The 17,849-nt window shown below is 37.4% G+C and overlaps 2 protein-coding genes and 2 long non-coding RNA genes across 9 annotated transcripts in view; 3 read left to right on the top strand and 1 right to left on the bottom strand.

Moving 5' to 3' along the window:
• LOC149034124 (uncharacterized) overlaps window positions 1–6,677 on the top strand; it is a 45,085-nt gene extending 38,408 nt beyond the window's left edge. Inside the window, exon 2 of the long non-coding RNA XR_016182832.1 lies at window positions 6,592–6,677. This is a non-coding gene — a long non-coding RNA (uncharacterized LOC149034124). The remainder of the gene's footprint in view (window positions 1–6,591) is intronic.
• Window positions 6,220–16,637, bottom strand: LOC149034125 (uncharacterized). The gene is made up of 5 exons (XM_089193468.1): window positions 16,411–16,637; window positions 10,404–10,454; window positions 8,864–9,011; window positions 8,203–8,321; window positions 6,220–7,242 (listed from the first exon to the last, which is right to left on the bottom strand). The coding sequence occupies exons 2-5, from the start codon at window positions 10,452–10,454 to the stop codon at window positions 7,045–7,047; spliced, it is 516 nt and encodes a 171-aa protein (XP_089049594.1). The 5' UTR covers window positions 16,411–16,637; the 3' UTR covers window positions 6,220–7,044.
• LOC113686968 (uncharacterized) lies at window positions 12,367–14,599 on the top strand. 6 transcript variants are annotated; one of them, XM_089193466.1, is made up of 3 exons: window positions 12,367–12,462; window positions 13,733–13,855; window positions 14,252–14,599. In XM_089193466.1, the coding sequence occupies exons 2-3, from the start codon at window positions 13,820–13,822 to the stop codon at window positions 14,414–14,416; spliced, it is 201 nt and encodes a 66-aa protein (XP_089049592.1). In that variant the 5' UTR covers window positions 12,367–12,462; window positions 13,733–13,819; the 3' UTR covers window positions 14,417–14,599. The 6 variants fall into 6 exon arrangements, with proteins under 6 accessions (XP_089049592.1, XP_089049589.1, XP_089049590.1 ...); XM_089193463.1 differs by having other exon boundaries at window positions 12,404–12,517; XM_089193464.1 differs by lacking the exon at window positions 12,367–12,462 and adding an exon at window positions 12,528–12,655.
• Window positions 15,027–16,483, top strand: LOC149034126 (uncharacterized). The gene is made up of 2 exons (XR_016182833.1): window positions 15,027–15,221; window positions 15,359–16,483. It is a non-coding gene; the product is annotated as an uncharacterized LOC149034126 (long non-coding RNA).
• Window positions 16,638–17,849: the final 1,212 nt, after the last annotated feature.

A 17,849-nucleotide genomic window follows, 5' to 3' on the forward strand; every position in this document is an offset into this window, starting at 1 on the left:
CATTATCTTTTTTACGTTTGGAGCGTCGGAGCAATAAATTTCATTCCGAGTTTTAAATAACTTTTTGGTTTCAACTAAAATAAAAAGCCAAAGAAGAGGCGAGAGGAGCATCATGACAATTAATATTGTTTTTAATCGTTTTCGACCTCCAAAAGATGCAGGTTGAGATAACGAAACCTGCTCCGACATGTTCGCTTAACGATGCGTTCTGAAAGTTTATGCATGTCTTGTGGCGCTTTTTGATGCTATTTCAATCGCTTAATGAAACATTCGGTCTGTAATAATTATAATGTGTGCAATTATTTTTCTCTATTAGATTTCGTCTTTCTTTTGCGTTTATCCATGATGAACAGTGTACACTTGCTTAACGATGCGTTTTGAGGTTTTGTGTATGCTCTCTAACAGTTTTGATGCTATTTCCGTCGCTGTATGATTCATTCAGTCTGGAGGTTTGCAGTTGTTATGACTGCACTTATTGTGTGCATCACTCGCTGTGCAGTGATGCTTTCCTTCCTTCAACCCAGATGTGGTCATATGCATTCACAAACTGTTAATCAGTTTATGCCGTGTAAATGCAGAGGTGTTCGATCGCAGTTGAACAGAAACGGAAATGAGCCATAATAAACGAAAATGGCTTCCATTGACTATGCGAATTTCATTTGTTATTATCATACTCACGGCATCGTCAAGAAAACTACAAAGCTATCTGATTTAAGTTAAGTAGCTTTTATCTATTAGAAATCGTTTTATTCGCAAACAGCGGCATAATTTTGGCTCAATTGCCAAAACAATCAGATAACTTCGCACCCATTCTTGTTTCCTCAGCAAATGTGCGAATTCATCCGTCATTGAGTTAGGCGTCTTGATTTTAAGGGTATAACATTTTTATACCCAATTTAGGTTGCTGTAAAATTAATGCATCCTCAACTATTGGACGCTCCATGCTGTGATCCTTGTGACTACAAAAAGTAACTAATAAAAGCTAACGAACATTTGTTCACAATGGTGCTTCAAAGCCGAGTGCATAAATAGAATTATGCGTTCTGAGAGTTTATGTATGTCCTCTGGCGCTTTTGATGCTACTTCTATCACTGAATGATACATTTGGCCTGTAATAATTATAATGAGTGCAATTATTTTCTCTTTTTAGATTTGATCTTTCTTTTGCGTTTATCATAAATAGTACGCACAACATTGACAAGTCGGGAAGTTACGATAAAAACCCCGCTAGGACGCGTAATTTGCCAGGTTATATCGGCGTGTCATTTTAAAAGCGGTCACATTAGAGTGGGAATGGCTTCGAATGATGTTGAAAATAATTTAAGTATTACCATGGGGGAGAAAAATTGAATACACTTTAAGGTATGAGCGGTATCCCAACTGAGGTTTGTAAAAGTTTGTAGAATGCCTTCCTTATTTTAGCTCAGATATTATCATATGTATTCATAAACCATGTAATCACTTTATGTGGAAAAATGCGGAAATGGTCAAACAAGAACAGAAGACGAACCGTCAAAAGAAATATCTTTCCACCGGATATGTGAGTATTCGTCGCTATCGTTACGTTGAATCTTTAAGAATGCTAGAAAACTTTCTGACTTGAGTCAAGTAGCTCTAATCTATCAAGAATTGTTGTATTTGCAAACGGCGAAAGAAGATTTAAATTTCATATTCAAAGTGATTATTACATCAGGCCATTTGAAACGAGGTGGGAACTAACGAGTAGATCAGTCCCCGAAAACATTTTAAAAGAAAAGCAAAGGAAGTTCTTACAACGTTAATGTCACAAATTTGGTCATCCCAAAACTGTGATATTCGTCATTTGAAATTAGCTATCGACGGCCACTAAAGCGATCCGGTATAGCTTCAGTTCTCCCGGCTCAAAGCGAAAATAATACAACGATTTAACGCTGTACTTACCTTGAAGTTTACGTACTTGTTGTTCTCGCTGACACGACACAGACCGAGGTGAAATAAAGTCTATCAGTCATATGACTAGCCTCTCCTTTTTCTTTTGTCTTAATATTGCACTTATTGGATCTATCGTTGCATAAACAAGTGGTGTGAGAGCCAGGTCGCCTGGGGGAAGGGAAAGGGTTACTAGGATAGGCCGTTTTTAGTAACTTGAACAAAAACTGCCATAATCAAGAATGTGATCTTGGGTTTGTGAATGCCCCCTGGCGTCTGTGTTTTTAATCTTACTCCTGTCATTGATTAGAACCCCTTTCAGTAGTTACCAAAGTCACGACATTAAAGGTTTTGCTCTTCAGTCTTTTTTCGTTTTCTTTTAATTACATGTGTACGTAAGTTTATACTGCATTAGAAATTGGGAAATTGTATTAATAATCACGTTAGGACACTCCAACTTCTTCTTTCTTTTGCAACGTTTCTTTTGAGCCATCCAACAGGAACACTTTTGGAATGACGCTGAATGCTGTTTGAGACTTGAAAATATTTTACTAAATTCTTGCAATAGCTTATCAATAAGTTGGTGTTTAAGTTTGGACAATTAGCTTAGCTAAGCAAGGAGAAGAAAACTGTCAGATATGATGGCTTAGTGAAGTGCTTCCTTAAAATGCTATACATACTTTGAAGCTCAATAACTTGTGGTTGTTCATGTAGTTAGAAGAAAAACGTTGTATTTGAATTATTATTGAAAGTGAGGCTGCCAAAGAGGGCAAATATTTCTATCATGAAAATAAGCTCTTGGCTTTGTTTATCCCCCCTGGTGCTATTTCTATCGCAAAATGATTAATTTTGCCCGTAATTGTTTTTATGACTTAAAAAATTTGCATTCGGTTTGCGATATATTTTGTTATGTATGGCCGTCCACACAGCACTGAAGACTCTTAATAAATTTGTGATAAGAACCACGGCATGTTCTTGGCTGTTCTTGGCTGTAAGATATTAGGCTTCCACATGAGGGATCAAGCGGTTTTAATTAGGAAGTATGTATGGTAGTATTAACTTTTTTTATCTGGAGCATCGGAGCGATGAATCTTGTTCACAGTTTTGAAACATTTTGAGATCTCAGCCGAAATAACCAGCCAAAGAAGAGTTGCGAGGAGTATCATTACGATTTACGATATTCTTTTTGGTCGTTTTCGACCTCCAATAGTTGATGCAGGTTTTGTTTTTCTATGACATCAGGCCCTGGATAACGAAACATGCTCCGATATATCTGTTTAATGATGCGTTGCGAGGCTTTTTGCATGCTCTCTGACAATTTTGATGCTATTTTTGTCGCTGAATGATTCATTCGTTCTAGAGTTTTGCAGTTATCATGACTGCAAATATTGTGTGCATTACTCGCTGCACATTGACGCTTTCCTTCCTTCAACCCAGATATAATCGTATGAATTCACAAACCGTTAATCACTTTATGCGGACAAATGCAGAGGTGTTCGTTCGCAGTTGAATATCAACGGAAGTGACGCCAGACAATAACTAATCACCTTCTGCGTTTGGACTAACGAACATTTATTTACAATGGTGCTTCAAAGCCGAGGGCATAAATATAATTATTCGTTAGGCTTCACCGGGCAACATAGTACCAAAAAAACCGAACGAAAGACCACTCTTACCATACCAACTTTTCTAGATCCAGCTAGATGGTAGATTTGGTGTTTTGCAAAAGGATTAAGTGAGCCGGATTCTACAAAACACGATTAACGCAAGGCCCAAGATACGGAGAACACTTAAAAATGCTCACCTGAAAAATAAGTGCAATCCACGTCATAACAGAATCTAACAAGGTTTTTATTTCAATAAGGTTGTCAAAATTGAAATAGATGCTCCAGGATTTGTGAATGCCTTTCGATGCTACTTCCGTCCCAAGATTCTATTTCCGCCCGTGGTAATGTATTTGTAACTCGAAAAGTTTTCTTCTTCAATTTGTTCTAGTTGCATTTAACATACACTGTATCTCTTCCTTCCAATTAATCCAAAGTTCCTCCGTGGATGTGCAAAGTGTCTAATGACTGTCGAGCACGTCTTTGTATTCAGGAGTAAATATTACACTCTAATGGGAAGCATTAATCAAGTATTAATCAACAAAGTGGAATTATCGATTAAAATAAATCACAATGCAGGAAAAAAAAATATTTACGCCATTTGAAATATGTCATGACAAGTGATGCCCACTTGTTCGATCGCATATAAGAGAACGGTAAACAAACTCCATAAAAGGAAAAAGCATTGTATTGGATATGTGCGAATTTTGGTTGTATTTACAAGTTTCTGTAGAGGCAGGCGCACAAGCGGCCGGTGGTAATGGTATTTGAGTGCTGCTGCAAATTCTCAGTGTATTGGAATGGATTCTAGTGATGTTGATAGTTGTTAGAATATCAGAATGGGGGAGGAAATTAAATCCATTCTGAGGTATCAGCGGTATCCCGTCCATGAACAACAAAATTTTGTATTGGATGCATGTGCATCGTTCGCTAAAAATGCAGTTGCGCCTTCTTTCCTCCGACCGAGATAAAATCATATATATATATACATGTACATATATATACAATCATATATGTATGCATTTACGAACCATGTTATCAGTTCATGCGGAAAAACGCGGAGGCTTTCTTTGCAGTCGACCGAAAACAGAAGACGAACCATAGAAGAGAAAATAGTTTTCCATCGGATATACGCATTTTGATTGTTATGGTCATGTTGCATCGTCATGCATGCTTCAGAGCTGTCTGATTTAGGTTAAGTCACTCTAATCTATCAGGCATCATTATATTTGGAAACAGCGCCATATTGTTGGCTTCATGTTTTGGTGCTTAAGAAATCAGAAAACCATCAGCAAAAAATCAAGATTCACAGTAATGTAATAAAAAAGACAAAGGAATGAAGAGGATCCAACAAGAAATTACCAGTCACCTTAAATCATCACCAAAAACTCGTGTTCGATGAGTGTTTGCGTTACTTTCTAATGGGTAGCCAACAGATATAATTCAATCACAAATACATATTTAAAAAAACTTCAACAACTTATAAAAGTCATTCCATAAAAAAAAAAAAAACTATAAGCAAGTATGTCCTTTGAATTACTTAATTCCAAGCGGAAGCTCGGATGTTGACTGGAGAAGACAAATAATTTATTCTGGCTCATCTATTTGAGCTAGCTAGTAAGTCAATGACTCACAAAATTATCTAAGGATATCACAGGAAATTAAAGGGGATTTCATAAATTTTCTCGACCCAAAACTATAAAATTGGCCATTTAAAACTGGCCTTGAGCGGATGACCGACCCTGTATAGCTATTTAGCTCTTCACTACGTGTATAATACAATGTTACAAATGTACTTTCCTACAGATACGACAGAAGCTGAAGCAAAACGAAGACTTAGAGGAAGGGAAAGGATTTAAGGCCCGTTTGTGCTTGAGTGATGATGAGGGTTAGTAATTACGGTAATTCAATTGGTAGTTAGAGGCTATATTTGGAGTGTTTTTAACTTAATGATATAGAAGAAAAATTTGTTTTTATGCATAACTTCAGGCGAGTTTTAAAAATCTTATTTCTATAAGTGATTAGCAATTCTGTCAGTAATTAGCAAGTCACGTGTTTAAAAATTTTGGATCTGTCTCAGCCTGATCAACTGTGCACCCCCTAACCCAACATTGACCCTAATTTGATATAAGTTGACTGTTGTTGGGTTGGGAAAGAGTAGGCGCATAGTTGCTCAGATACTGACATTAATACAAGGTTTTCCCCTGAGTGTTTTTCCTCTTTTTACATGGTGAAGTCAGTTTTAACCTCTAAAATAGCGACTTTGATGGCCAAGCTGGTTCTGAGGGTATCAGCATTAACCAACTGGAGCTAAGCTTTCACGCTCGACCAAATCTAGATATGTTGTGTTTGGATTTTATTTTGTGGACAAGTATGAAGGGAACGTGCACTTAAAAGTGTTCGTATTATGTGGTTATCTATGTCTGAGAAAGTGTTGTAAATGATTCAAAGAAGGACATTGTAATTACCGAACGTACGAATGTATTTTATCATGGCAGAGGAAATGTCCCAAGTTTTTGAGACATTTAGAGGTTTGTCACTCTCACACCTGCAAAAACTGCTTAAACCAGTGTTTTCCATTAGAAAGAACACTCATGCGTAGGTGTCTTTTATTTCGATTTTAAATATCAATCTGTTTTGATTAGATTGTGAAAAATGAAAGCATATAAGAACGACAAAGCAAATAAATGACTCGAAAAACATTATGTTCAAGCTAAAAGCAATTTATTCATTCTAAGTTTTGTATAGCAATGGGCATTTGTGTTCTCCATATTCCAAGAAGCAACTTTAATTTAGAAAAATATTTTATGAAGCCTTGAAAATGTTGTTTTCAACTCATCATTATCGGACCCAAGGTTATAACAGCAATTTACAATAAGAAAAGGTTGGATCAGTATATGATAACTGCAATTCGAATAAATCTAAATAAACCTGAAGTTTAGATTGGACCTCAGTCCGTATTTCTTAGATACTAGTTGGGCGTCATTACAGTGTTAGCGAGGATATCACATGTTAAAAGCGAGGGAATCATTGTTCCATGTAAGGGGAACCTGATCACACGTAGTTTAATTGAAATAAGGCTGACCGAAGGATGAGACAATAAGCGATGGATTGGCTAATACGACACTGGCTGTCTTATACAATGGTCAGATGTAACAATTCCAATTACACTGTATACGATGTGACGTGATGCGATAAGAGTGCATTATGCAGTTATAATAACAGATTGAGAATGATGTTTAATTAGCTTTTAGAACTAGATCTCCCTTACGGATATTTGCGTGTCTAATTGATGACACAATTATGTGATAAAAAAGAATCTAAATTTACCATAAAGACAAAAACCTAACAACTAAATCTAATAAAAGCAAGATAACATGAGCTGCTCAACCCGTGGCTCTTGATCAAATTGAATGTCAGATTTCTCTATCTGTTACGCAAGGTATGTCTCTATGTCTTACTTGGAAATAGCTACATAAATGCGTAATTCACGAGGAAGAAAGAGCAATGACTCACTAGTTGTCTTTTGAAATTAACGCACTCCTTCAGCGAGGAAAAGAATCTTAGGACTCGGATTGGTATGATCAACACTTTTCATCAGAGTTGTGACGCCCTTGCGGTCGCATCCCACGTAGAGATCGGTGCCATAAAGCTTGAGCATCGTGTAGCCCCCGTGGTATTGGGGTTCAAATACCACGCTCTTGCCCTTGTAATCACTCGAATCTTTTCCCTTGCAAATTGGAAATAGCGTTGAATCAGAAGTTGCTTCGCTGAACATTCGGCTCATCATAATCAATTGATAAGTTTAACACGCGCGATTTAATGTTGCACGCGTGAATTCCGTTTGAAACTATATTTTAACCAAAATTGGCAGCAATTTCGCAATCTGATAGGTCAATCTGCCGCTGTCGATTACGCTACAGACAAAGCTTCCTCGCGATAGCGTTAATGTATCACGCAACGGTCACGCACTACAATATTCATTTTAATTGACGTTTTTGACGTCGATATCAATCGACAGTGTTTTAGCGCGGAATCCGAAGGTCTGAGGTTCGATTCTTCATGGGGACTCAGAATTTTTTCTTCGTTCTACACTCGTGGCAAGACGAAAAACATCTTTCTCTATTCTTCTAAAACCTACCATCTCTTCTGTATGACACTATTGACATTACTGATCCTAGCAGTATGCAGGACGCGTGTCATATGAACTTCGTAATAGGCCTCACCTACCGTAGAGTCTCTGTGGCTGTTTGGTAAAACAAGGGAGCGCGGAATCCGAAGGTCTGGGATTCGATTCCTCAGAGGTCAATATGTTACAGACTCACTCGGCTACGCCACGTGAGTCCACAACATTTTGACCTCTGTCATGACGAATATTGTTGGCGATAAGAGTACAGACCACAGTAAAACACTGTCAATTTATGAAATCGCAGCAATTGTCGCAATGCTTGTCACGTAAAGACGTGACTAAAAGACGCGTCATCGGGTTGTGCAGAGACAACCAAGCTGTCTAGTTATTGTAGTTGCTAACCAGTTGTTTGCCACAACGTATGTCTCGATACGTCAATTAGAGAGGCAATAAAGAAGTACATTATCAGTTCTTTAGGTTTTGTTGACGTTAATCTTCTGTTTGTTTTGTTTTATGAAATGAAATGAATTAATAAACGCTAGATTAAAAGTAGTTCCTTACTACGGTAGTGATTGGTTGTCCTTCTCCATTTCCTTTCATTGCGTATTTATCGTCGAATAGGAAGGCATAACAAGGTGGGTCGTTTATCCCTTGTGTTTTATCCCTAGTAGTCGCATAAGCTATGATCACAATGGAAGAAAACGAAAATTTTAAAGTCAAAGCCTATGTGTGAAAAATTCGGTCTGACTTTTAACCTAGCTTGATGGAAGTTTGTCAACAAATGCGCATAACCCCAAATTTTAATCCTCAGGCCTCAACGAAGATTCAAGTAATATAATTGTTAAACGAGAACAGAAAAATAAATCAACTTATGGTATTGGAACTACTAACGATTAAGAGAAAAAAAATGAAAGGAGGCAATCATAGAGTGCATCTACACTTAGTTATATCGTGGAGCGAGAACGACACGTTGCTAACCCATTGAGATATGTTATTGGGCTCAAACGACATATACACTGTACAAACAGTTATGCGCGATCTAATTAGAGGGGCCCGACGTTTCATCGCGACAGTCAAAAGCATACCTGATTGCACTCTTATGGCACTTATTAGGGTAAAACGGAGCCAGATTCTTTGTACGGTTTTTAAAAATCATTTTACAACAAATGTTTTCGTGCATGTTAAAGGTACATGATGCATGTTAGCATAAAAGTCTACTTACTATTTTGATGAACACTATTTTGATCTCTTCCGTTGCAACTCACTTTGCCATCGTTGGGATTCCTCTTCATAATACCATCTCCTTCCTTGCTAAACCTGCTCCACAGTTGATAAGTGTCGTCTATAATAATTAAATTGCACACTTCGCTCTGCAAAGGTCACATGAACATCTCATTGTAGCATGACGATCTCGCGAAGTCTTAACTTGATCTCCATCGAAAAGTATGAGCTAGTTATGTATAGGAGTTATGTATGTGGAGTAGCAAGTAGTAGTCGTCTTCTCGTTTAGCTGTTTATCGTAAGTGTCCTGAAAATCTTAGGGCAACTGACTCATTTGCAAGTTCCCCGTCTAAACCTTTTATAGTTAGCCTCCTAAAAAAAAATTAAGTTGGCCCCCCACTTCTACAGGCGCAACCAAAAGATTTAAACTCATTTCTTAAGGAAAAAACGCATTCCTTCTCGATCGAAATCATGATGAATTTCAATCCAAATGCAATGTTCTTTTTTCTGAGTCAAACGCTTGATCACGGAAACACCCTACATTGCTGTGAAACTCTCTACTTCAAACGAGTGCCAGAGTTAAAACAAAAGATTAAAACAAATAGACCAAATAAAACAACCAAAAAAATAAACGCTCAACCGTCAGCACCCCACTGACTCCCCCCCGAAGAAAAAGGGAAACAAGACAAAACAGACCAAACAAACAAACAAACAAAAAAACAAATAAAAAATTGCGTAACAAAAAAAAATTGTTGAAAAGGGGAAATCAATATATTTGAACTTAAGCTGAAACTAGATTTTGTGAGTCTGTAGAGTACGAGGGAAAATGCGAGAGTAGAGGGAGGAGTCTTGATTTCATGTGAATCCTAATTTTAACGTAAACGCAAATTAACACTTAAGAGCAAAGCACTGTTTTTATTCAATCTTTGCTCACTAAATTTTCTTTTCAATAATTGTTTTGAAGCCCCTGGTAAATTCTGCCTGTACTCACATAAATGTGTTACTAGTACGCAAGAAAATACGTGAAAAACTATGCATGTTTAACCGTTAAATTGAGAGACATTCTTTACCGATATAATTTTCACTCTTACTCATCATCCAGATGTAAGCTTCATATGAATGTCAATGGCGTTGAAAAAACCTTTGAAAAGCACGAGAGAAATATTGTCACATGCCCTACAACTAGTTCTGAATCCTAGATGCAAGAAAACTTCCACTGGCATTGTATTCTCGAGCTTTTTGTTATAGTGATGCTAAACTATGGAACTCACTCCCTAAAGACATTCGATTCTGCGATTTATTGCCATTATTTAAAACCAAATTAACGCTCACATCTACTCGCCATCCTAGGGTTAGACACACGAGAAACATTAAATTGAGACTTGTATATCCTCTCTGGCGCTTGAAAGTGGAGTTCAAAACGAGTTTGAAGGGGATGATGACAATTCCTTTTTTGTTGAGAAAAGTTTGGCTTATGAAACAATATATAGCAAGCCGTCAGGCCTAGGATGGTACAGTAATTATTTGTGAGGCAAACTTACTGAATTCATTCCTTCTGCTTTCCCAGCGCCTTTCTCTTGATGCCACGACATCTAAATAATGAAAACGAAAAAAATAAGCTAAATAAACAAACAAACAAAAAAACAGAGAGTAAACACTTACCCCCCCTCTCTGAATCCTAGATTCGTAAAAGCTTTTACGAAGGCATGTGGTATCAAGCTTTTCCTATAGTGATGCTGAACCATTTAAGGTTACTTCCCACCTTCAGAGGCCGAAAAATCAATTTTATTTGACTACGCTGAATTCAAACATTCAACCTAACGTTTCCACAAAAAAATTTCTGAAATCTTTAAAAGCACCCGAATTATTTAGAAAAACGTATTTCAAATAAAAGTGTCATAGTCTCGGACCTGGGCGAATCCCCTGGGGGAATTTTCGCGGCAACCACTCATGTTGGGGCTCGATTTTCGTGTTATTTCCATATTTTGTTTACATCGCGTGCAAAATTCGCTTGTAGAAGCTCTTTGTTTATGGAAAAATCTTTGCTCATGGAAAAATCAAAAGCGGAAAAAAGTCCTTGTTAGAAAATGAAAAAAAATAAAACAGGCTCAAGGAAGAAAAAAAGTGTATCATTCTGTCAAAGAACAAAAAAATTCCTTTGTGAAAGCGAATGGTAGTGGCGGAAAGAAGTCGCCGTCAAACTAAAATTTGCCATTGACAAAATTAAAAACGAGTTTTCCTTTTCTTTATGCAAGTACCAGCCTTGATCTAAAAACATTAACAATCGCCTCGAATCGTATTTTCGAAAGCTCGAGTCAGCTGAGAGCAAATTACTGGAAAAATGGGCTCAAATCCAAGAGAAATCGGATCTTTTTCGAGTTACCGGGCGTTCTTGTTAACCGGGTTCGCTTTAGCGGGGTTCTACTGTAATTAAGGTAGTAGTATTTGAAGTCTTCCACATGACGTCAAGAGGTTTAAACAAGGAAGTATGGTTTTAAGATTTAACTTCTTTTCTGGAGCATTGGAGCAATGACATAAGTTTCACAGTTTCAAACAACTCTGAGGTCTCAACTAAAAAATAAACAGCCAAATAAGAGGAGAGAGGAGGAACATCAGAATTTACACTATTTTAAGCCGAAAGATGACGGTTTTTTCCCTTCTTTAACGTCATGCTTAAGATATCGAAACCTTTCCCAACATGTTTTCTTAATGACGCGTTCTGTGAGTTTTTGTCCTGCGTAACCAAACGTTTAATACGATTCAGTTCAGAAGCGTCGACATCTCACCAGTTCATGTTTCCTTTTCCGAGTTTAATGGGTAATAGCCACTTAGATTCACGATTCCTTCCAATAAGTAAAGCTAAGCAGTTGAATGATTGACGTGAATAAGTGGGATAACCACGCTGCGACTCGTCATTCCCTTGTTTATATATATACTCTAATTTGTCTTGACATATTTCTCTAAAAGTTGTCACAAAAGCTCGGTGATGGAATTTGCAAGAAGTAATCATCGAAAAGAGGCGACAAGAGAGGAGAAACTGGATTATTACGGTCCAATCTCTTGCGGTCCCTTAGAAAACACATGCGATACTTTCTTTGCCCACTGCGGTACTTTCATTGGGAATGCTGCCCGCTAGCTATTAACTGGAAACTAGACTAGGGTTAGTCTAGTCTAATGTGTGGGGTATGGCGTAACGAGCCTTGGAATATTTTCAAAGTAAAGCTCGTCATATATACCTGGATATATACCTGTGCGTTGTGGGCACAGTTGTTGATAAATAATTTTTTGAGGAGTCTATTTTTGCCACGAGAGCAAAGCACAAAGGAATCTTAAAGAAAAACAAACAAACAGAATGCTCATTTATCAGCTCTTAAGGTCCTCAGTTCTCTTTAATTTTCAGCCTCTTAAGATTGTGTGACAGGGTTGAGTGAGTTTTTTGGGCCCATTACAAAGCATTGTAACGCAAAACCATCGGGATCAGAACTTTTAATCACTGGTTTCATCAGTATTGAAAAGTGCTCCTAAAGAGTTCCATCCTACAATGTAATGGGGTGTATCTAGAAGCAAAAATGTATTTTTGCATCGAATAGGGTTTTTGTGGCAAGAAAAACGTTTTTATTGTTTTATGCTTCTGTTCCTCCCAACTCAAACGCAGGTAAATTTCTGTCAGCAGAACGCCTGGTACCCGTATTTGTATTGATATTTCTTATAGTTAAAATGATCACTTCTCATGAAGCCAAAGGTATTCAGACATACTTTGAGCAATGTAGTAGAGGCTTTGATGTTTTGCCAGGTAAGACTCGTCAGATTTAACGTCCGGTACTCAGCAGATCAAACTTTTAATGGCAACAATTCGAAAGCCTTCACGCGATGGCCATTTTATTGACATCTGTCATTATTAGTTGTACGAAGGGACTCGACAAAAGCACTGATTGTTTTTTTTTCGTCGAATGCTTTCAGTCAAATCTATTATTGTTGTTTGTAGTTGTGTCTTGCTTGGTTCTGACAAAACTCTTAAGTGTTTTCAAGCTGTTTATCGATATGTTTTGCATTATCCATCATTTCTACTCGCATCAAAGTGATATCCATGGGCCTCGTTATAAATGATATCCTTATTTCGAAAACGTACACCCTGTTAACATGAAGCACTTGAAAGTAGCGTGGAAAATCAAGAAAAAGAGTCGAGTAGAAACCAAACTGGTTAAAAGGTTACTTTTACTTATTTATTGAAAGGTCTAAACATGTCAACTGGTGATGTACGCCTATTCTGCTGGGTCTATGAATTTGGTCATGAAAGTTACGGTTCAAAAATTTTTGGTCGTGGTTGGGAAAATAAATTGGTTCGCAATTTATGAGTAGAGAAATTAGTTCATAATTGTTTGTCGTCCTTTATCATTTTCGCCTGTAGTCTATTTGTGGCGGCCTAGGGAAGAAACTTGCCACTCTCCGCGGACGAGCAAAACTAATTATGACTAAGCAATGTCATTTTCTGTAAAACACATTGATTCGCCATTCCAAGTGGGTAAGCGGTTATCTACTGGCAGTTACATGCCGGAAGGTCACGTCGCATAGGAAGAAGAAAGTGCATCAAATAATCATGTCTTGAAATCTTCATGCTCTTCATTTGCACTGTGGGGTATCAGACAGAATTTTTGAATATGACGATAGTTAGAAAGAAAAACGTGCCAGTTTCTTTGTCACTGGCTGTGATAATTAGCTCAAGCCGTTCCATAAAGTTAATTGAGCTTATTTAGCCAATGTTATAGCTCAACTGTGACAAAAACCACACAGAGGAAGTTGAACCTCTAGTTGTGAGTGTGTGTGTGCGTATTTTTTTTATTTTTGTTTGTTTATTCCTTCTGTTTTCTAGGCTTTGATTTCTAAAAAGGCGAGATGATTATCAGAGGCTTTGTTTTGTTACTATTCGTTGCATTAATATCGTCTCTGGTCAAGGAACATGGAAGAAGCGATGGGAGTAAGCACGAATTCGAAGGTAACTCGCTACCCTTGCTAGTAATATCATCATAAAACTCACAACATCGTCACTGCTATCATCATAAAGTCTTCGTCATCAGGAGCCTAAAGGAAAACATGACGGTAACGGAAGTGACGCTCGTTTTTAAGCAAAAGATTTGATAGACAGCAGAGTAGCTTTACACGAGGATTTTACAACTTTTTCGCGAAAAAATGGCAACCTCGACAAAAATCATTCCAGGCTTTATTTTACGAGTTATTCTGGAGAGTATTATTGTTGCCGCACGAGAATTTTAAGTTTCCTAAGCATCTCTCGAAAATCAAGACAGTTCTAAGTTCAATTCTCCCTGATGACCTAGATTTTGTCATCGAGTTGGCTCAATTAACTGAAATGGATGTATTTTAATTTTTCAAGACTCAGCTTTCTCAAGCAAGACCATACCAAGGGAGATTCACCACTGGATCAGATATGACGGAGATTGGTATAACTGTCACTTGGAACGTAGTATTGATTCGCATGGTGTGTTCTGTAGCTGCCCGTTTCTGGCATGCACGGGATACCCGAATTGCTTCGGCTTAAAGCATTGTAAAATATCCAAGAGATACGATTATTTAAACATCAAGAAGGAAGAGTGTAAATGCCGCAGATTTTACTAAACGCGTGAAACATGGAGAAAACTTTTGAAAAAAGAAAGACCAATATGAAATAAGTGCAGAACTTTTGAAGAAATAGTTTAATAAAGTAATAAAATAACTCTCAAAATGTCTCAATCGCATTTGAACTTGAGTTGCCTAGGCAAAAGGAATTTTTATACAAACTTCCTTTGGTTATGATTTTTACAGTTCTACTGCAAAACTGTCATCTTACACGTTTTACATGATGGCATTTTCATTGGATTAGGGTTGTTACATGTATTCCAATCAATGCTTCAAAGCTCTGCTTTCAATTCGAGCCAAGCGTGACTTGTACCGATGGAATAAAACATACCCTCAATCCGTCTGTTTAAAGGATTTTATGATTAACCGACTTAGTAACCCAAGCCAATCTTTATTGACATTTTCTGGATCTTTCAGCGCCGCTTCTGAGTTTAAATTCTAGAGGATTATAAACGAGTTCGAGGCATAAAATGAACAAGTAATGTCATGTTGGCTATTTTTTATGTAAGTTCTGTTTTCAGTTCAAACGAGCTGACCACCTTGTTGATACTAATAAGTTCAAACAGCGTTTACGGCATTCGGCGAAAAAAGTTCTCTTAAATTTCAAATTTTACCCTTCATTCAAGCCAATCTTGAAGATAAAAACAAAGTAACCGCAGACATCTCTTGTCCGAATTGGAGGCCATCGAAAATGGTTTCCATTAGTGACTACAGGCTATAATCAGAAGGTGAGATTTTTACAATTTGCTGCGGTTCAAAGTATTTTTTATATAAGTGACCTCTTTATTAGGTACAGACAGATACATCAGAGACATATAAAAAAAAATCGTTGCACTTAACGCTTACGTGAATTTCTCTCTTTCAGAGTAAAAATTGGGATATATGTATCCAGAGAGCTTGCCTCTTCAATAGCATTTAACAGGTGGTAGCGAAAGGAATCATTTTTGTTAACACCGTAATACCTACGTATACATCAGTACGAAATGTGGATGCCCGTAAGTCTTCGCATAACGCAAATATATCGTTTATCCGGCCAGCTGCCACCTGGGCTTAATGTAATGCCCCTCCTACAACTGTGAAAGTCCATTGCCTGAGCAGAATGCTGAACAGAAAAAGCGATTCTCGCGTTCATTACTGGCATCTATAGAATAAGTACGTGCCCATTCCTTTCAGAGAAGCCTTCGAGAAATCTTTGTGCACAATTTCTTTTAAGAAAAGATTATTTCGATTCCCATAACTAAACGTTTGTAAACAATAATTATCTTTAACGGAATTCTGAGCATATAAAACACATGAGATGCAACGTATTTATTTTAGCTTTATAATTTTCCCCTAGCGAGCATGCAATAGCAGATTACCCTATCGTTTATTTATCATAAGCGATATCAAAATTCAAGTAACACGAACTGTTTTTGCTGCAGGGGACGGAAATTTCTGATAGGTTTTTTATCGGCAATGTTGAGTGATGTTCTGATTCGGTGACAGAGCGGACGACTAAGTGCAGTTTATTGAACAATACGGAGATTCTATTTCAAACGAACTTCACGCCAGTGATATTGAGACGTCTAGAACTTAACTTTTGCCCTCAGCCCATCAGCGATTTAAAACACATTGCGAAAATGTCTGCGTTGGTTGTCAATTCCATGACTTTTCTTACTTTTCGGCTTTTTTCTTAGATATTGCACGGAAAGCTCCTGAGGGAGATTAAATAATTTTTCTTTTTTGTATCCTCTTATGTAAGCATTTTAAACTCGATTTTGAAAATGGCGAGAAAACTTCATTTCGTGTCGTAATTAGAAAAGCGGTCAGAGATTTCAAATTAGGCAGCGGTGGCTGATACTTCAGCGGACCATTAATAGGACAAAAATAAATTATTTACGATAGCAAAGCCTAGGGGCTTGAAGATTTGAAAGATACCTGCTCTTTTTTCTTCTTCTAGCGACTGTTTAGGTCCTCTTCGGGTTATTGCAAATATATCGCTCCTGTAACTGTTATTACACGAAGAGAACCCAAGTTTTTATAGTAGTAACCACCTTAAACATGTTGAAGCAAATCGGTAAAACTGTCATTGTTTTTCATCGCCAATAACGCGTATAAACAACGTTTGGGCCAATTTCCACCTTTGTTTATTATGTTACCTCTTTTCCTAAGTTTTTTTTTTCTTGTACCTATTATATCCTATTTTTATTGTTATTGTGTTTTACTTGATAGCTTTGTCATCCTGTCATAACAAGTTACCTCTCCCAAAATAACAAGGATCCACGCTGTCACTTTATTCTGCCCGTACCCAGCTCTTTTTTTAGCCTAATGGACTCCTACCAAGAAAATTAAAGCTGAAATAATACTTGACTTCGGCTTGAAATGCCTAAGGAGGAATGAGCGCGTAATCTTTGACCAATCAAAGCTCTCCAGAATATCTTTCGCCGCTAATATTACGGATCTATAATTTTTTCGCTACTGCAAGTAAACGTACCGAGAACAATAGGCATTGTACGCGATGTCTAAGCTGAGTTTCGTTTCTTCACGCCCTGCAGAAAAACATTCAGGTTGAAGGCGTCTCAAATGTGTTAGATTGTGAGAAAACGAAACAAAACAAAACAGAAAAGTAAGAGGCAATGATACCTGATAAGAGTTAAGAGTGGATTTTGTGAAGAACAGGAATTAAAAATTAGTATAGATCTTGTTGTAAATGCTGTTTTACTTTTGGATCTTGAGTAATTTCGGCCGGCTTTAATTTCCGAAAAATGTTGAGACTTTCATCAGGCTACACAAGATTTGCAACGAATTTATGGTCAAATATTACGACTTTGCAAAACGTGTATGTTACTAAACAAACTGCTGACTAATAAACCGATAGAAAGTGCATTTCATGTCTTTAGATTCTTAGTATGCAATTAAAATAATAATGCGTTTGCAAACGGATAGCTGTGGTTGGTGAACGATCATTTCTTAGAGGAAGTCGCACACGAAGATCGCTCGAAGTTTCCGCGAAATGACAAAGAATGGAATCCACGTATTCCATATACCAGTAATGAGTGCGAAAATCACAATTTCTGTTCAGCATTTCCCTTTGGAAGCGAACCTTCAGCAACGCATTGTGTACAGTTGGCAAATGGCCAGGTAAACATGACAAAGGATTGAAAAGGGGAAGATGGGAAATATTTCGACAGGCGTTGTGTAGAAATACACTGCGCCGATAATACGGTTGTTTCCTCATAGGCATCACTCAAGAAAAAAAGAAGACTTACATGCACTCAAATTTCTTAAGGACGTGAGTATCACGATCGTAAAAAATTTTACCACCTCTTGTAAATCTCGTAAGGGCACTCATCGCATGATAAAAAAAAACTGGTATT

The sequence above is a fragment of the Pocillopora damicornis genome, chromosome 14, assembly GCF_964200805.1.
Source record: "Pocillopora damicornis chromosome 14, jaPocDami1.2, whole genome shotgun sequence".
NCBI classification, from domain to species: Eukaryota; Metazoa; Cnidaria; class Anthozoa; order Scleractinia; family Pocilloporidae; genus Pocillopora; species Pocillopora damicornis.